This window comes from Scyliorhinus torazame, chromosome 4 (genome assembly GCF_047496885.1).
Source record: "Scyliorhinus torazame isolate Kashiwa2021f chromosome 4, sScyTor2.1, whole genome shotgun sequence".
Taxonomy (NCBI): domain Eukaryota; kingdom Metazoa; phylum Chordata; class Chondrichthyes; order Carcharhiniformes; family Scyliorhinidae; genus Scyliorhinus; species Scyliorhinus torazame.
In genome coordinates, this window is record NC_092710.1 from 183,104,500 (window position 1) to 183,123,690 (window position 19,191).

Here is a 19,191-nt window from a genome sequence, read left to right on the forward strand (position 1 = left end):
TGATGCCAACGGCATCGCTGAAGTATAGGCCCCGCTCAACAGTGAAACTGCCATGGTGAGCTGGGCCCCACCCCGACCACCTCAACTAAACAAGAATTTTCTTGACTTAACTCGGTTCCCCATCAACAAAATTCAGCCATGACCTTCCAGGAACACAGCACAGATCATACGCACCACAATCAAATAATTATGTAAAAGCAAATTACTGCGGAGGCTGCGGGAATCCTGTCAGAGAGAATAACTATGGGTTGTGCATCAGGGTGAAAAAAAAGTATGAAAAGATGAGTTGCGCCACAGCTCATGAAAGCACAGCCACTCTCCCCCTTGCATCACATGACAATACCGGTAAATGTAATTTAATGTGAAGAAGTGTGACATGATGCATTTTAGAAAGAAAACAAAGAAACAAAGGAAAACAAATACTCAGTCAAAAGACTCCGAAATATCTGGAAGAAATTAGGCTGAAGGGTGCAAATACATTAGCCTAGAAATTCAAATGCATCTAAGAGCAGGAGCACAGGGGTTGAGGTGTGTGTTGCATCACCTGTTCACATGGGTACAGGTACATTGTGAAATTGGTGCTGGCAGCTCATGATAATGGATCAGGCATGCAGCTAGCTTTGCCAGCTTGGCCTATGGATGAGCACCTGTTCGGTAGAGAGAAATCAGACCTCTTTGATGTTACAGGAATTGTGAAGGAAGAAATGGTTGGGAGACCTGTAGACTGAAACTTTGGGCTCTTAATAAAAAACATTAATTGACCTTGTCAGATTTGCCAAGGTAAGATTCTTGTCTCTCACCGTAACTATTCGCTCCACATGGGGAGGTGCAGGTGGGGGTAGTCTGGGAGGCGCTGAAGGCGGTGGTTAGGGGAGAGCTAATCTCCATTAGGGCCCATAGGGAGAAGAGAAAGGGGAGGGAGAGGTTGGTGGGGGAGATTTTAAGGGTGGATAGGAGATATGCAGAAGCCCCCGAGGAGGGGCTACTCAGGGAGCGACGGAATCTCCAGACGGAGTTCGACCTGTTGACCACTGGGAAAGCAGAGGCACACTGGAGGAAAGCGCAGGGGGCGATGTATGAGTATGGGGAGAATGCGAGTCGGATGCTGGCACACCAGCTTCGTAAGAGGGAGGCAGCGAGGGAGATAGGTGGAATTAAGGATAGAGGGGGGAATACGGTGCGGAGTGCGGTGAGAATAAATGAGGTATTGAGGGACTTTTATGGGGATCTGTACAGGTCTGAGCCCCCAGCGGGGGAAGAGGGAATGCGACGAATCTGGGATCAGTTGAGGTTCCCGAGGGTGGAGGAGCAGGAGGTGGCTGGTTTAGGGGCGCCAATAGGAGGAGCTGGTTAAAGGATTGGGGAGCATGCAGGCGGGGAAGGCCCCGGGGCCGGACGGGTTCCCAGTCGAGTTTTATAGGAAGTACGCGGATCTGCTAGGCCCGTTGCTTGTGAGGACTTTCAATAAGGCTAGGGAGGGGGGGACCTTGCCCCCGACAATGTCCGGGGCGCTGATCTCTCTGATCCTGAAGCGGGACAAGGACCCACTGCAGTGTGGGTCGTATAGACCGATCTCGCTCCTTAATGTGGATGCTAAGTTGCTGGCAAAAGTGCTGGCTACGAGAATTGAGGACTGTGTCCCGGGGGTAATTCATGAGGACCAGACGGGGTTCGTAAAGGGCAGGCAGCTAAATACTAACGTGCGGAGGCTCCTCAATGTGATTATGATGCCCTCGGTGGAGAGAGAAGCAGAGGTAGTGGCAGCTATGGACGCAGAGAAGGCTTTCGACCGGGTGGAGTGGGAGTATCTTTGGGAAGTGTTGCGGCGGTTTGGGTTCGGGGAGGGGTTTATCGGCTGGGTCAGATTGTTATATAGAGCCCCGGTGGCAAGCGGGCTACGAATCGGCGGAGGTCAGAGTACTTTCGGCTGTACCGAGGGACGAGGCAGGGGTGCCCCCTGTCCCCCTTGCTGTTTGCACTGGCAATTGAGCCCTTGGCCATGGCACTAAGGGAGTCCAGGAAATGGAGGGGACTGGTCCGTGGGGGAGAGGAACATCGGTTGTCGCTGTATGCGGACGACCTGGTGCTGTCTGTGGCAGATCCAGTGGAGGGGATGGCGGAGGTCATGCGGATCCTAAGGGAGTTTGGGGACTTCTCGGGGTATAAGTTGAATGTAGGGAAAAGTGAGCTCTTTGTGGTGCATCCAGGGGACCAGGGAAGGGGGATAGACGACCTGCCGCTGAAAAGGGCGGAAAGGAGCTTTCGGTACTTAGGGATCCAGGTGGCTGGGAGTTGGGGGGCCCTGCACAAACTCAATTTAATGCGGTTGGTGGAGCAGATGGAGGAGGATTTTAAAAGATGGGATGTGCTGCCACTCTCGCTGGCGGGCAGGGTGCAGTCGGTTAAAATGGTGGTACTCCCGAGGTTTCTATTTGTGTTCCAGTGCCTTCCCATTATGATTCCCAAGGCCTTTTTCAAATGGGTAAGCAGGAGCATCATGGGTTTCGTGTGGGCAAATAAGATCCCGAGAGTAAAGAGGGTGTTTCTGGAGCGGGGTAGGGACAGGGGGGGGCTGGCTCTGCCGAATTTGTGCGGATACTATTGGGCAGCCAATGTAGCGATGATCCGTAAGTGGGTAATGGAGGGAGAGGGGGCGGCGTGGAAGTGGTTGGAGATGGCGTCCTGTGTGGGCACGAGCCTGAGGGCGATGGTGACGGCACCGCTGCCGCTCTCGCCGACAAGGTACACCATGAATCCGGTGGTAGCGGCAACACTGAAGATCTGGGGGCAGTGGAGGCGACACAGGGGCGAGGTGGGAGCCTCGGTTGGGTCCCCGATTCAGGAGAATCATCGGTTCGTCCCGGGAAGGATGGATGGGGGATTTCGGAGTTGGCATCGGGCAGGGATTAGGACAATAGGGGACCTGTTCATAGATGGGACGTTTGCGAGCCTAGGGGCGCTGGAGGAGAAGTTTGGGGTACCCCTGGGAAACGCTTTCAGGTATATGCAAGTGAGGGCGTTTGTGAGACGGCAGGTGAGGGAATTCCCGCTGCTCCCGGCACAAGGGACCCAGGACAGGGTGATTTCGGGTGTATGGGTTGGAGAGGGCAGGGTCTCGGCGATCTACCAGGAGCTGAAAGAAGAGGAGGAGGCCGCGGTAGAGGAGCTAAAGGGCAAGTGGGAGGAGGAGCTTGGGGAGGAGATAGATGAGGGTCTGTGGGCTGATGTCCTGAGTAGGGTTAATTCTTCCTCCTCTTGCGCCAGGCTCAGCCTAATACAATTCAAGGTTGTTCACAGAGCGCATATGACAGGGGCGAGGTTGAGTAGGTTCTTTGGGGTGGAGGACAGGTGTGGGAGGTGCTCGGGGAGTCCGGCAAATCACGTCCACATGTTTGGTCGTGCCTGGCACTGGAGGGGTTTTGGAGGGGTCTTGCGAGGACTATGTCCAAAGTGGTGAAAGTCCAGGTCAAGTTGAGTTGGGGGTTGGCATTATTTGGGGTAACGGACGAGCCGGGAGTGCAGGAGGCAAAAGAGGCCGGTATCCTGGCCTTTGCATCCCTGGTAGCCCGGCGGAGGATCTTGTTATTATGGAAGGACGCGAAGCCCCCCAGTGTGGAAGCCTGGATAAATGATATGGCAGAGTTCATTAAGCTGGAGAGGATAAAGTTTGCCCTACGAGGGTCTGTGCAGGGGTTCTTCAGGCGGTGGCAACCGTTCCTAGACTATCTCACGGAGCGTTAGAAGGAGGTCAGCAGCAGCAGCAACCCTAGGGTGGGGTGGGGGGGTTCTGTTGGGGGGTGGGTGGGGGGGGGCTTCCCTACGAGTACCTTTGAATGTCATATGGGGGGGGCTATTGTACATGGGGAAACCCAATGTGAATGTTTTGTACAATGTACAATGTTTAATTGTCGTGTTTGCGTTTCTTTTATCTTCTGTTATTGGGGGGGGGGGTTGTCAAAAATGTTGTTGGAAAACTTGAATAAACATATTTTTAAAAAAACTATTCGCTCCACGTGCCTGCACCATTTGCAGCCCCACTGCTCATGACATTCCTTTTGCCGATTTTCCTTCACTTATGTACAATCAGTCATATTTCATTCTATCTTCATCTCCTCTTTCTCTCACTTCCCCACACCTCTATATTGCATATATTTGCATGATTTACTATGATAGGCACACACTCCAAAACAGTTACCATTCCTTTGTTTCCTGCAGGAAACGGTAACACACAGCATGAGACAATCGGTAATCAGTGAATCCAGAAGTCATCTGCATGCCCCTTCGCCACTCGAGGTGAATATGTAGGAGAGGGTGAATGATAGCCACATCAAGCGGCAATGATAAAAGGGAGATTGATTATGATTCCCTCACACTGTACTCTTTTTCCCTTCTTACTTCTATCTAACCCTACACTCTTAATATCACAGTGTATAGTTCAGCAGTCACTCATCTCTCTCTCTTCACACAAAACCTAATTTGTTCTCCCTTTCTTTCATTTCAGGTGTTTAAAATGCTGATTGATTCCCCTTTGTCAACGCAGAAAGTGGTGGACACCCCTCCCGAAGATGCAACATCATTCAATCTGACCACAGAAAACACCAGCTCAGAGAAACAAATCAACTACACTTCAGAATGGGGCTTCACAACCCGTGGTCAACAAGAAGGCTTCAAAGGTTCTGCAAAAATATATCATCTTGTCAGAAAGGCAAAGGTTGGCATCAATTAACATAAGTGTAAAACGAACAAGCACATTTCGAGTGCAAGCCTCTTTCAGCTGAAAACATTTCTCAATTAATCCAAACCTGGTGTCGACTGGCCAATTTCAGGTCGTTGAGAAGCATTTGAGCAAGCGGATCAGCGGGAGGAGCCATCACACAGGAATATAGCAGATTTTCGTTAGTGTTTCTGTGGAAAATGGACTGGACAGATTGTCTGTCACTCAGTCACTAGATTCTCACTGTGAAAGCTGTGTTTAATCAGAGATTTCAGCGAAGAATCTAAAAACGATGGCGAAAACTCTTCAAGGATTTTAGAAGGATTCAAATTCTTTTGGGGAGACAAGGGGCTGGATACTTCCCTGCCAATAGAGGAGTTCCTGATGCGGCGGAGAATCCAGTGTTGTGAAGAAAAAGGGATTGGCGCCATGTCCGATGTCCCAGCCCCATCTGGCGGCGAGTTCGAGGTTCATGCCCCACACCAGCGGGAGAATGCAAATGGGTCTGAATGATGTGTTAAATATCATAATAAGCTTCCCGATTCATTCCAGCTCATTGACTGATGTCTGCAGGGCATCTCCATCCAATGCGGCAAGCAACACCGTGGAATAGGTGTACGCACACCACCAGCCATAGTAGCCCCTTCAGCATCAGTTTGAAGTCTGAAAAATGGGTGTGACGCTATCAAATTTCTACTCCATAAATTTCTAGCAAATGTCGATGCAGAAAATCAGGCCACAAAAATTTCCAGTGGCATTTTGTGCCTTATAAATAGGGGCTTGGAATACAAGTTCAAAAAGGTCACAAATTTCAAAAAGAAATATTTAGGCCACAGAAAATGTATTGTGTGCAGTCTGCATCTCATTAAAACCACAGAGCTTGTAAAAGGAGGATGATACCAGCAATAAGAAAGAATTTTTAAATCGAGAGATATGTGGGCTATTTCTACAAGCATTCCACAGGCACAGTAAGATTAAAGAGAGGCATAATATTTTTTGAAATCATTAATTTTGATGAAAAGCTTTTGGGCGTCATTCTCCGACCCCCCGCCGGGTCGGAGAATGGCCGTTGGCCGCCGTGAATCCCGCCCCCGCCCCCGCCGAAGTCTCCGCTCCCAGAGATTGGGCGGGGGCGGGAATCCAGCCGCGCCGGTTGGCGGGACCCCCCGCTGGATTCTCCGGCCCGGATGGGCCGAAGTCCCGCCCAGGAATTGCCTGTCCCGCCGACGTAAATCAAACCTGGTATTTACCGGCGGGACCAGGCAGCGTGGGCAGGCTCCGGGGTCCTGGGGGGGGCGCGGGGCGATCTGACCCCGGGGGGTGCCCCCACGGTGGCCTGGCCCGCGATCGGGGCCCACCGATCCGCGGGCGGGCCTGTGCCGTGGGGGCACTCTTTCCCTTCCGCCTCCGCTACGGCCTCCACCATGGCGGAGGCGGAAGAGACTCTCCCCACTGCGCATGCGCGGGAAACTTTCAGCGGCCGCTGACGCTCCCGCGCATGCGCGGGGAAACTGACAGCGGCCGCTGACGCTCCCGTGCATGCGCCGCATTTCCGCGCCAGCTGGCGGGGCAACAAACGCCATTTCCGCCAGCTGGCGGGGCGGAAATCCCTCCGGCGTCGGCCTAGCCCCTCAATGTTGGGGCTAGGCCACCAAAGATGCGGAGACTTCCGCACCTTTTTGCCGGCGCGATGCCCGTCTGATTTGCGCCGGCTTTGGCGCCAGACGGCGGGCATCCCGCCGTTGGGGGAGAATTTCGCCCATTATCTCAATTTGGGAAGTCAATACAAAAGCGTCATTCATTTAAAATTTCTTGAAGAATGTGAAAAGCATTTGGTTGAAAATTCTGTCTGTACTCAAGAGTATAAAATCAAGGCATATTTTGCTGCAGAGAGCTGTAGAGGTAAGTACAGTTGCATCTTCAAAGCTATATTTTGTAGTGATATGCATATGTATGTGTAAATATGTATAGTCTCTGACTAGTAGGTGTCAGGAAAGTGATATCATGTGATACTGTAGCCTGGAGGGAGTCTGGAGGAGAAATCATTGTAGTCAGTCGTGTTTGTATTAGTTCCAGTTTGATAGCATTAATTTCCTATCCACAGTTTATTACACGATAATAAAATTAACAAGTCTTGAACTAGATGTTCTTTAGTATATTGACTCAGTAATTGTCTTTGTACAAGAACATAACATGGTACCAGGGGGGGCGATCAAAAACTAAAAGATCAGAAGTGTGAAGATTTGAAGGACACGGTTTCAAATTTGGTGGAACGGCGCTGTAAAGAAATCTCTGAAAACACAAAACCAGCGCAAGAAGAAGAACGTGGTTTAAAAACTCCTGAGTAACGTCTAATAACCAGTAATGTTGATGGCAATTAGCACACATTTAAATAACAGTTAGAACTGTATGTAGCAGCTCTAGGATTGCAGGCGCAGCCAGATGAAAGAAAGATAGCGTTGTTGCTAATGGTAGCAGGTCCGAAGGCGATTGAGATTTATAAAACCTTCGGATACAAACAAGAGGAGGGTAGTAAAAGCTTCAATGTTGGCACAAACAAATTTAATGAGCATTGCACGCCGAAAAAGAATAAAACGTTTGAGCGATATATATTTAGAACGCGCATGTAGAAGGTGGGCGAGTTCTTTGATAGCTTCCTACTGATCTCAAGTTAAAAGCACAAACGTGCAACTTAAAATCCTCAATGATTCAGGATCAAATTGTCTTTGAAGTAAATAATGATAACATGCATGAACGTCTCTTACGGGAAGAATGAGATTCAGTTAAAAGGCGTGATTAAGATTTGCCACGTTAGTGAACTAGCTGTCCAACATATCAACACATTGAATGCATAAAGTTTTTGCGCAACAATTGGGAGCGATGCCGACGTCATACATGTTGTGATGCACTTAAAAAATAAAATGTGGTCTCAGCAGCGGTGGCCATTTTAAACGCTTGGCAGAAACATGCATTACATGCAAAAGATGTGGAAAAAAGCAGCTACTGAGGCAATGTCCAGCTTATGGCAAGATTTGCACAAAGTGCAAAGGAAAAAATCAGTTTGCGAAACATTGTTTCACAAGCAAAAACGTTAATGCAGTGAAGTCAATTAATACAATTGATGACATTAATTTGGATGGCACATTTTTTATTAATGAAGTCAGGGCAAACACAACCTACAAGGAGAAAAAGTAATAAAAATGATAATGGAACAGTGACAAAGGACGAATGAACAGCTTCTTTGTTGATAAATCGGTCACTTATCGCTGTGAAGTTAGATACAGGAGTAAGAGCAAACCTCATAAGCATCAGTGTTATCAAGACTATGCAATTAAAACTGAGAATATTGAACAAACCAGTCTTGTTGAAGGACTAAAATGATCAGAAAATTGATACATGGGGAATGTGTGAATTGGATGTACAAGTCAAAGATAAAGTGCACAAATTAAAATTCTTGATAGTTGCTGAAAATCATGAGTCGTTATTAGGTGATGAAATGTGTGAAGCACTGGAACTGGTGAAAAGAGTGTATAGCATTACTGGTGCACTGAGCCCACACAGTGGATTGTTGGAGTCCCTTGTGCAGGATCTTCCAGAAATATTCCACGGTTTTGGTGTTTTACCTTTCACTTACAAGATTTAATTAAAAATTGATGCACAACCAGTGATACATGCTCCACGAAGAATTCCAGTACCATTATGTGACTGTCGAAAGGCTAAATTAGACAGGATGACGTTGGCGTTATAAAAAAGATTGAAGAGCCGACAGATTGGGTCAATTCGATGGTTTGTGTAAACAAACACAATGATTTTCCAATATGTATGGATCCCAAGGATTTAAATGTGAATATAAAAAGGGAACACTATCCGATATCTAAAAGTGAGGAGAACACAAGTGAGATGTCTGGTGCGAAATATTTCAGCAAACTTGATGCTTCGCAAGGTTATTGGCAGCTCAAGCTAGATGAAGAAAGTACTGTTTTTCAATACTTTGTTTGGCAGATATTGCTTTCTTCGTATGCCCTTTGGCATAACCTCAGCATCAGAAATATTCCACAGGGCGATGGAAGATATTGTTGAAGGCATTCCGGGTGTTCGAGTATATGTCGATGACGTCATAATTTGGGGTTCCAATCAAGAGCAACACAATGACAGGCTAATTAGAGTATTACAAAATATCAGAAGAAATAGATGACGACTCAATAAGGCCAAATGTTAGTTTGGTGTAAAGGAAGTAACATTCCGAAGAGACAGTGTAGCGCACAAAGACTCCATGAGACGAATAGAGTGAAGTCGATGAGGCTTTATTAAGCGTGTCTGTTCCCCCGCAGCTCGATAGTAAATTGGCCTGCGGGGGAAGACTCCGGCTTCTTATACTCCGCCTTCAGGGCGGAGCTTGAGGTCAACGGCCAAACAGGACCCGGGATCTGTCAGCCAATGACATTAGGGCTTCCAGTCCCACATGACCCCCAATACATACTACCACATTCACCCCTTGTCAAAAATGAACCCGGCGGGGTGATGCTTCGTATGGTGGTAAGGGTTTACAGGGCTGGTCCTGGGAGGACAAAACATTCACATGGCAATACAGTATTGGACAATTTTGTCCTGTTGCAACTATTTACAGAGGGTATAGGAAGAAAAGCAAAATGTTCTTGTGAACAGTCCATATTTGTTTTACATTGACGCCACGAGTCGGTCGGGCGGTCTGGTCGTCCGTGTCGATCGCCTCGGCCCCGGCGGTGGTGGTGGTGCTTGTACCAGTGTTGTCGCCTCCAGGAGCCGTACGGTTTCAGCTTGGGCTTGATTCTTGGTCGGAGCTGAGGGGAGGGGAACTGATCCTCCTGGGAAGGGGGCGGTCGCGGGGTGCGGCGGTGGCAGGAAGGGGGGGGGTTGGGTTGATGGTGTCGGGGGGGTGTGCGTGTTGCCGGCGGGCGCCAGATCCCGCAGGGAGACCGTGTCCTGTCGGCCGTCGGGGTATTCCACGTAGGCGTACTGGGGATTCGCGTGGAGGAGCTGAACCCTTTCGACCAACGGGTCCGCCTTATGTGCCCGCACATGCTTTCGGAGCAGGATGGGTCCTGGGGCCGCCAGCCAGGTCGGCAGCGACGTTCCAGAGGAGGACCTCCTAGGGAAGACAAGTAGACGCTCATGTGGCGTTTGATTAGTGCTCGTACTTAATAACGACCGGATGGAATGGAGAGCGTCCGGGAGGACCTCCTGCCACCGTGAAACTGGGAGGTCCCTGGACCGTAGGGCCAGTAGGACGGCCTTCCAGACCGTGCCGTTCTCCCTTTCTACTTGCCCGTTCCCCCGGGGGTTGTAGCTGGTCGTCCTGCTTGAGGCTATGCCCTTGCTGAGCAGGAACTGGCGCAGCTCGTCACTCATGAAAGAGGACCCCCTGTCGCTGTGGACGTATGCGGGGTAATCGAACAGTGTGAAGATGCTGTTCAGGGCTTTAATGACTGTGGCCGCGGTCATGTCAGAACAGGGAATGGCAAAAGGGAAGCGGGAGTATTCGTCCACTACATTAAGAAAATATGCATTGCGGTCGGTGGAGGGGAGGGGCCCTTTGAAATCGAGACTGAGGCGTTCAAAGGGGTGGGAAGCCTTAATCAGGTGCGCTCCATCTGGCCTGAAAAAATGCGGCTTGCATTCCGCGCAGATGTGGCAGTCCCTTGTGACTGTACGGACCTCCTCTAAAGAGTATGGGAGATTGCGGGACTTGATGAAGTGGTAAAACCGAGTGACCCCCGGGTGGCAGAGGTCCTTGTGGAGGGTTTGGAGGCGGTTAATTTGTGCGTTGGCACATGTGCCGCGGGATAGGGCATCGGACGGCTCGTTCAGCTTTCCGGGACGATACAAAATCTCATAGTTGAAGGTGGAGAGCTCGATCCTCCACCTTAAGATTTTGTCGTTTTTGATTTTGCCCCGCTGTGCATTATCGAACATGAAGGCTACCGACCGTTGGTCCGTGAGGAGAGTGAATCTCCTGCCGGCCAGGTAATGCCTCCAATGTCACACAGCTTCCACTATGGCTTGCGCTTCCTTTTCTACTGAAGAGTGGCGGATTTCTGAGGCGTGGAGGGTCCGGGAGAAAAAGGCCACGGGTCTGCCCGCTTGGTTAAGGGTGGCCGCTAGAGCTACGTCGAAGGCGTCGCTCTCGACCTGGAAGGGGAGGGACTCGTCGATGGCGCGCATCGTGGCCTTTGCGATATCCGCTTTGATGCGGCTGAAGGCCTGGCAAGCCTCTGTCGACAGAGGGAAGGTCGTGGTCTGTATTAGGGGGCGGGCCTTGTCTGCGTACTGGGGGACCCACTGGGCGTAGTACGAAAAGAACCCCAAGCAGCGTTTCAGGGCTTTTGGGCAGTGCGGGAGGGGAAATTCCATGAGTGCACGCATACGTTCGGGGTCGGGGCCTATTATCCCATTGCACACTATGTAGCCCAGAATGGCTAGCCGGTCGGTGCTAAAAACGCACTTGTCCTCGTTGTACGTGAGGTTCAAGGCTTTGGCGGTCTGGAGGAATTTTTGGAGGTTGGCGTCGTGGTCCTGCTGATCGTGGCCGCAGATGGTTACATTGTTGAGATACGGGAACATGGCCCGCAACCCATGTTGATCAACCATTCGGTCCATCTCCCGTTGGAAGACCGAGACCCCGTTTGTGACGCCAAAAGGGACCCGTAGGAAGTGGTATAATCGCCCGTCTGCCTCGAAGGCTGTGTACTTGCGGTCACTTGGGCGGATGGGGAACTGATGGTAGGCGGACTTGAGGTCCACGGTGGATAAGACTTTATATTGGGCAATCCGATTGACCATGTCGGATATGCGGGGGAGAGGGTACTCGTCTAGTTGTGTGTACCTGTTGATGGTCTGGCTATAGTCAATGACCATCCTTTGTTTCTCCCCTGTCTTCACTACTACCACCTGCGCTCTCCAGGGACTATTGCTGGCCTGGATTATGCCCTCCTTTAGTAGCCGCTGGACTTCGGACCGAATGACGGTCCGGTCCTGGGCGCTGTACCGTCTGCTCCTAGTGGCGACGGGTTTGCAATCCGGGGTGAGGTTCGCAAACAAGGACGGGGGTTGCACCTTGAGGGTAGCGAGGCCGCAGATAGTGAGTGGGGGTATGGGGCCACCGAATTTGAACGTAAGGCTCTGTAGATTGCATTGGAAATCTAATCCCAGCAAGGTGGGGGCACAGAGTTGGGGAAGGACGTTAAGTTTGTAGTTTTTGAACTCCCTCCCCTGCACCGTTAGGGTAACTATGCAGAATCCCTGGATCTGTACGGAGTGGGATCCTGCAGCTAGGCAAATCTTTTGTGCGCTGGGATAGGTGGTTAAGGAACAGCGTCTTACCGTGTCGGGGTGTATAAAGCTTTCCGTGCTCCCGGAGTCGACTAGGCATGGCTTCTCGTGGCTGTTTATTAGTACCGTTGTCGTCGTCGTCTGGAGTGTCCGGGGCCGAGCTTGATCAAGCGTAATCGAAGCGAGCCGTGGTTGTAGTAGTGGAGTGGGGTCCGTTGTTGCCGTCCAAGATGGCGTCGGGGATGAACAAAATGGCCGCCCCCATACATCGCACGTGGCTGGGGGGTCACAAGATGGCGGCGGGGGTGGACAAAATGGCTGCCCCCACGCGTCGTACAGGTCTGGGGCGGTCCAAGATGGCGGCGCCCCTCCTCCCCTCGTGGTGGCCGGGACCCAAAATGGCGGCGTCTGCGGGTCGCACATCGGCGCCCCTCCTCCCCTCGTGGTGGCCGGGACCCAAAATGCCGGCGTCTGCGGGTCGCACATGGTGTGCTGGGGGGGCTGGGGAGCGCTAGGACTGTGAGCGATAGGACCGCGAGCGCTAGGACCGCGCGGAGCTCCCTCACCGCGAGCGCTAGGGCCGCAAGCGCTAGGACCGCGCGGGGCTCCCTCACCGGGGACAGCGGTGGTCGGGGCCCAAGTAGGTGGCGCCGGCGGGTCAGGCGTGGGGCGCGCGGTGGGGGTTAGGGTGGCGTTAGGGACGCGGAAAACTCCCTCCTCTCCGTGGAGAGTGTTGGCCGGGACCCAAAGCGGTAGCGCCGGCGGCGGGTCATACATGGGCTGCGGGGAGGGGGGTTGGGGGGCGTAGGCGGCGTGCAGGGCTCCCAGTTCTCCCGGGACCGCGGTGGTCGGGACCCAGAGCGGCTGCGCCTGCGGGTCGCACATGGCGTGCTGGGGGGGTTGGGGAGCGTAAACTGCTTGCAGGGCTCCCTGTGCTCCCGGGACAGCGGCGACCTCGCGGGACCGGCACACAACCGCATAATGGCCCTTTTCCCCGCAACTTTTGCAGATAGCTGCGCGGGCCGGGCAGCGCTGCCGGGGGTGTTTTGCCTGGCCGCAGAAATAACAGCGGGCGCCCCCGGTGCGACTCGGCGTTTGGAACGCGCAAGCCTGTGGGGGGGGGGGGGGGGGTAGGGGGTTTGCCGCGACGGGTACGTAAGGGGCCCAATGGGTTGCCGCGCGGTCGGGGCCGTAGGCGCGGGTATTACGCACGGCCACGTCCAGGGAGGCTGCTCGGGCCCGTGCCTCTGAGAGTCCTAGCGACTCTTTTTCTAGAAGTCTTTGGCGGATTTGGGAGGATTGCATACCTGCCACAAAAGCGTCGCGCATTAACATGTCCGTGTGTTCGTTTGCGTTTACCGACGGGCAGCTGCAGGCTCGTCCCAAAATCAGCAGCGCGGCGTAGAACTCGTCCATCGATTCTCCAGGAGCTTGCCGTCTCGTCGCGAGCTGGTAGCGAGCGTAGATTTGGTTAACTGGGCGAACGTAGAGACTTTTCAGTGATGCGAAGGCCGTCTGGAAATCGTCCGAGTCTTTGATGAGGGAGAAAATCTCCGTGCTCACCCTCGAGTGCAGGACCTGCAGTTTTTGGTCTTCTGAGACTCGGCCTGTGGTCGTTCTGAGGTAGGCCTCGAAGCAAGTCTGCCAGTGCTTGAAGGCTGCTGCCGCGTTCACTGCGTGGGGGCTGATCCTCAGGCATTCCGGAATGATCCTGAGCTCCATAGTCCTTTTTTTTTTTAGGCACGCTTAATAAATTGTAGCGCACAAAGACTCCATGAGACGAATAGAGTGAAGTCGATGAGGCTTTATTAAGCGTGTCTGTTCCCCCGCAGCTCGATAATAAACTGGCCTGCGGGGGAAGACTCCGGCTTCTTATACTCCGCCTTCAGGGCGGAGCTTGAGGTCAATGGCCAACCAGGACCCGGGATCTGTCAGCCAATGAATGACATTAGGGCTTCCAGTCCCACATGACCCCCAATACATACTACCACAGACAGATTATCTGGTCAAGGAATAGAGCCTGATGACATGAAGATACAAGCCATCGTAAATATGCCTCGATCTATTCAGAACGCCGACTCAGTATTTGTCTCTGTACAAGAACATAACACATTTGAAGTAGAGAAACATTGTTCTATGGAAATAGAGCAAAGCTTACTTTGTCTTTTGAAATCCACATGATGTGAGCATCACTGGCAATGTCAGCATATATGGACCAAACATAATTGCCTTTGAGAAGGCACTGGTGAATCATTTTCTTGCACTGTAGAAGTCTGCACAGTGGAACAGCTTCCACAGTGCTGTTAGGGAGGGAGTTCCAGAATTTTGACAATGAAGGAACAGTGATAGATCTGTAAATAAGGATAGTGTGCGAGTTGGAAGGCAACTTAAAGGTGGTAGAGGTTGCAGTATGGAAGGTAGTTCTGAAGAAGTCTTGGTGAGTTGCTGCAATGCATCGTGTAGATGGGGCACACTACAGCCATAGTGAACTGCTTGTGGAGCAAGTGAATATTTAAGGTGGTGGATGGTGTGCCAATCAAGCAGGCTGACATGTCTTGGATGGTCGAGCTTCACTAAACCAGGCAGGTGGAGAGTATTTCATCATATCCTAAACTGGGACATGCAGATGATGGAGAGGCTTCGGAGACTCAGATGGTGAGTCACGCATTGTAGAATAACCAGTCTCTGACCCGTTCCTATGTGCTGGTCCAATTAGCTTATGGTCAATGGTGACCCTCACAATGTCAACAGTGTGGGATTCAACAATCGTAATGTCTTTGAACGTTACGTTTATTCGACTTTCTCTCATTAGAGGTAGTCATTTGGCACTTAGTGTGATACAAATGTTATCCACCAGCCATGGCTCTAATGTTATCCAGGTCTTTCTGTGTGTCCACAAATGGCTTTGTTATCCGAGGAGTTGCAAATGGAACTGAACATTTTGCAATCAACAAAGGACATCCCCACATTTGACCTCATGATGGAAGAAAGGACATTGAAGCAACTGAAGATGGCTGGGCCTAGGGTACTATCACTGAGGAACAGTGCTTAGCATGATTCCAGCCAGTGTTGACTCCCAATAACTTTGATTTTACTAGGGTTCCTTGATTCCATACAGGATCAATGCTACCTTGATGACAAAGGCAGTCACTCTCACTTCACCTCGAGTTCAACACTTTTGTCCAGATTTGAACCAAGGCTGCAATGAGATCTGGGGCCAAATGTTCCTGACAGATCCAAACCTGGCATTGGTGATCAGTTATTGTTAAGTAGGACGGAGATGGTGCTGTAATTTTAATGTTACTGGACTAGTGATCCAGAGCCCGGCTAATGGTCTGGGGACATTGGTTCAAATCCCACCTTGCTAGCTGGTGGAATTTAAATCAATTAATAAATAAATCTGGAATTCAGTCACATGACTGATTGCCATCAAAACTCATCTGGTTCATTAATGCCCTTTGAATGTAGTGAAGGGAATCTGCTGTCTTTACCTGGTCTGACCTTCAGGTGACCCCAGACCCACAGCAATGTGCTTCACTCTTGACTGCCCTCTGAGATGACTTGTTAAGTCACTCAGTTGTATCAAACTACTACAGCAAAGTCAAAAGCAAATAAAACTGGACTATTAATGCATTCATGCAATCTGCAAAGTCCTCCTTATTGACATCTGTGAACTAGTGCCACAAATTGGGAGAGCTGGCCCAAGCTACCACAGAACCTTGCAAACCTGCATTCTCCTCCTGGTCTTAGAAGGACAAGGGCAGTCACCTTCAAGTTCCCATCCAAGCCCCTCACGAACCTGACTTGGAACTATATTGTCATTCCTTAATTTCCGTTGGGTCAAAATCCTGGAACTCCCTTTCTAATCAGCTCCGTGGGTGTGCCATCATCAGATGATTTAAGAAGGTAGCTTGTTACCATCTTCTCAAGGGCAATGGGATGAGCAACCAATGCTGGCCGAGCTAGTGATGCTTACATCCCGTGAAGAAATAAAATAGAAGTACCGCTTGATAGCACTGTCAACAACATCTTCCATTATTTTGCTGGTGGGTGAGTGTAGACCGATGGGATGCAAGTTGGCTGGGTTGGATTTGTCTTGCTTTTGTGGAAAAAGATAACTGGGGAATCTTCCCCTTTGTCAGGTATTGTTGCTGCACTATGCATAAGCAGTGAATCGAATAGGCGGAAAAATGGGCTTCTAGGATGATGGGGATCTCAGGAGGATAATCCAACTTGTGGTTGAAGATGGGTACAAACAGATTTGACCTTTGCATTTGTGCCCCAGTAAAGAGTTGGCACAGATGTCATTGGCTGGATGGTCTCTTCCTGTGCTGATAATTTGTCTAGTCAGTTTCAGCTAGAAATCCAGTTATGGTTAGGCATTATTCATCATTCCCCTGCTGCTACCTGCTCATTGGGACAGTTGAATATCAACTTTCTACATAACACCAAGTTAATAAAACATTAAAAAAATTATAGTAATGGAAAAGCCTCAAGAACAGCCCAATTATACTTGTATGTATATATATATTTGATGTACTCACTCTTTTCTTTTCCATTCTGCAGTTTCTCTGCTTCTTCCTCATCCTCACATCCTTCATCTGCTGAAAAAAAAAGGCCTGCTAAGTAACAGTACTCTGCAAGTTACCTAGACAGTGAAAATAGCTCTGAACCACAGAATCACAGAATAGGCTCTTCGGCCCATCATGTCAGCACCGACACGTGAAAAACACCTGACCTGCCTACCTAATCCTATTTGGCAGCACTTGGCCCACAACCTTGAATGTTATGACTTGCCAAGTGCTCATCCAGGTACTTTTTCGGCAGCACCGAGAACGACCCGAGTCTGAGATAGATACGTTTTTATTAAGCAAAGATATTTAGGGATATTGGCCAAAGGCAGGTATGTGGAGTTAGGTCACAGATCAGCCATGATCTCATTGAATGGGGAGACAGATTCTAGGATGGAACAGCCTACTCCTGTTCTTATGACCCTGCTATTAAATGGGACTCTGCTTCATTTCTGGACCTCGGCGATGAACGCCCTGCCGTGACTGCACTTAGTCACATTTCCTGCACTAACTAGGGCAGCATGGTAGCACATTGGTTAGCACAGTTGCTTCACAGCTCCAGAGTCCCAGGTTCGATTCCCAGCTTGGGCCACTGCCTGTGCGGAGTCTTAACGTTCTCTCCGTGTCTGCATGGGTTTCCTCCGGGTGATCCGGTTTCCTCCCACAGTCCAAAGATGTGCAGGTTAAGTGGATTGGTCATACTAAATTGCCCATATGTTTAAAAAAGAAGGTTATGTGGGTTACTGGGTTGTGGGGATAGGGTGGAGGCTGGTAGATCACGGCCCTTATGTTTCTTCAAATAGGTACTGTGCTGAGATACTTTTAAGGTGTAGCCTTAGGTGGGTTGGTCTTTCCGGTGCAGACTTGATGGGCCCAATGGCCTCCTTCTGCACTGTAAATTCTATGAATGAGCAGGTAGAGATTGGGGCGCCATCTTTGAACCCCCTGCCATGACCTCTGGACCCCGACCAATGACCAAACATACCAATGAGGGTCCTTGAGCCCCCGCACCCCACCTCATAAGGGCAGGGCAACCTCGGGTCTGATCTGCGGCATGAGCAAGATATCACCCAGATACCTTGGCACTACCAGCCTGGCACGCTGGCAGTGCCCCTGCCAGTCTGCAGTGCCAGGGTGGCACCCCGGTGACATTGCCAGGGGTGCATTGCCAGGTGGCATTGGGGTGCCAGGGTACCACCCAGCACAGAGCACAACCACCTGGGGGTCCCCGATCACCTGGGAGATCATCCCAAGTGCCGGTACGCCTGGTCCACATTGGTGGAGACCAGTGATAAATGGCGGTCGCTCGGGCATTAGATCCTGCGCCTTGGGTAACTCCAGCATGAACATATTCAAGTCAGCCTGACTGCACACTTGAATATGCAATCTCGTGAGGCGTAATGAGGCCATTAAATCTTGCGAGAGGCCCGAGTCGGGCGCGAAGAGGCTGGTAGATCACGGCCCTTATGTTTCTTCAAGTAGATACTGTGCTGAGATACTTTTAAGATGTTTAATAAAAGCATTAAAATTGATAAAATGATGGAGCTTTCAAGCATTGGTTCAGCAACTATTAGTGGACCAGTGGAGAAGATTTCCTGCTCTGAGGTAGGTGGAGCTCAGTTGTAACAATATTTATAAAAGAACAGACTTGAGGTTTCATCATATCTAATGTACCGAGGATATCTCCCACTATTTAATTCTGAAGGGCTTATTGTATGTATTAGAACTTGGCCACCAATCCACTTCATACTATGGCAGCACTGCATGTGTACAGTATGAATTAATCTTGTTTGGATATTGTACCTGAAAGGGTAAACAACAGCTGCTTCCATTCCAAAGACGCAGGTTTATCCCACTTTTTATAGCTCACTTTGACAAGCTTATTGTAGTGCAGTTTATTTTTGTGCTGAAACTTAGTTTTGCCATTTTGTCCCCCGCAGGATTTTCAGGCGCCGCCATTTTGTCTCCCCCACGGGGCATGGACACCGACAGCATTCCAGGACCTGGGCCCCCCAGGGTCGCAATCATCTGACGCCAGCGACGACCGACCACGGCTCGCCTCAGTGACAATCAACCAGTCTCGTCCGCACAACCTGGCCACCGCATCGACCAGCGTGAAAGTCTCTCCTGGGATTCCTGATGGTCGTTAGGCTATCAGATCTCGCAAAACGACTTCTCCCGGGATTCCTGATGGTCGTTCGGCTATCAGATCTCGCAAAAAGTCACAATCTGGGTACCGCCCATTCTTGCGTGGTTGAGTTTAAAAACCCACTTAGCCATGCTGACATTGGGTCGAACAACGGCATCTCTCGGCCTCGCCTAGGAGGCCCCAGCCCAGCAATGATGAGTACTGATCCCCACAAACAGGGACCTGGCATACCAAGGCATGGAGGGCGGGGGGGGGGGGGGTCTCCTAGGCGAGCTCAGGCCCCGGGTGGTTGGCCTTTGGGCAGGCTAGCACACTGGTGCCACTAGAGAACCTTGGCACTGCTAGCCTAGCCACCCTGGCACTGCTAGGGCACCTAGGTGACACTGCCTGGGCATCCAGGTGGCACTGCCAGGGTGCCAGGCTGGCAGTGTCAAGGTGCCAAGCTGATG

At 50.8% G+C, this 19,191-nt stretch overlaps 1 protein-coding gene across 12 annotated transcripts in view; it reads right to left on the reverse strand.

Moving 5' to 3' along the window:
- LOC140410628 (dystrobrevin beta) overlaps positions 1 to 19,191 on the reverse strand; it is a 964,620-nt gene that overhangs the window by 21,164 nt on the left and 924,265 nt on the right. For 10 of the 12 annotated variants that reach the window (XM_072498957.1, XM_072498958.1, XM_072498965.1 and 7 more), the window contains one exon: positions 16,567 to 16,626. In XM_072498957.1, coding sequence (XP_072355058.1) covers positions 16,567 to 16,626 — 60 coding nt within the window. The remainder of the gene's footprint in view (positions 1 to 16,566; positions 16,627 to 19,191) is intronic. The other 2 variants (XM_072498959.1, XM_072498964.1) reach the window with 1 other exon arrangement.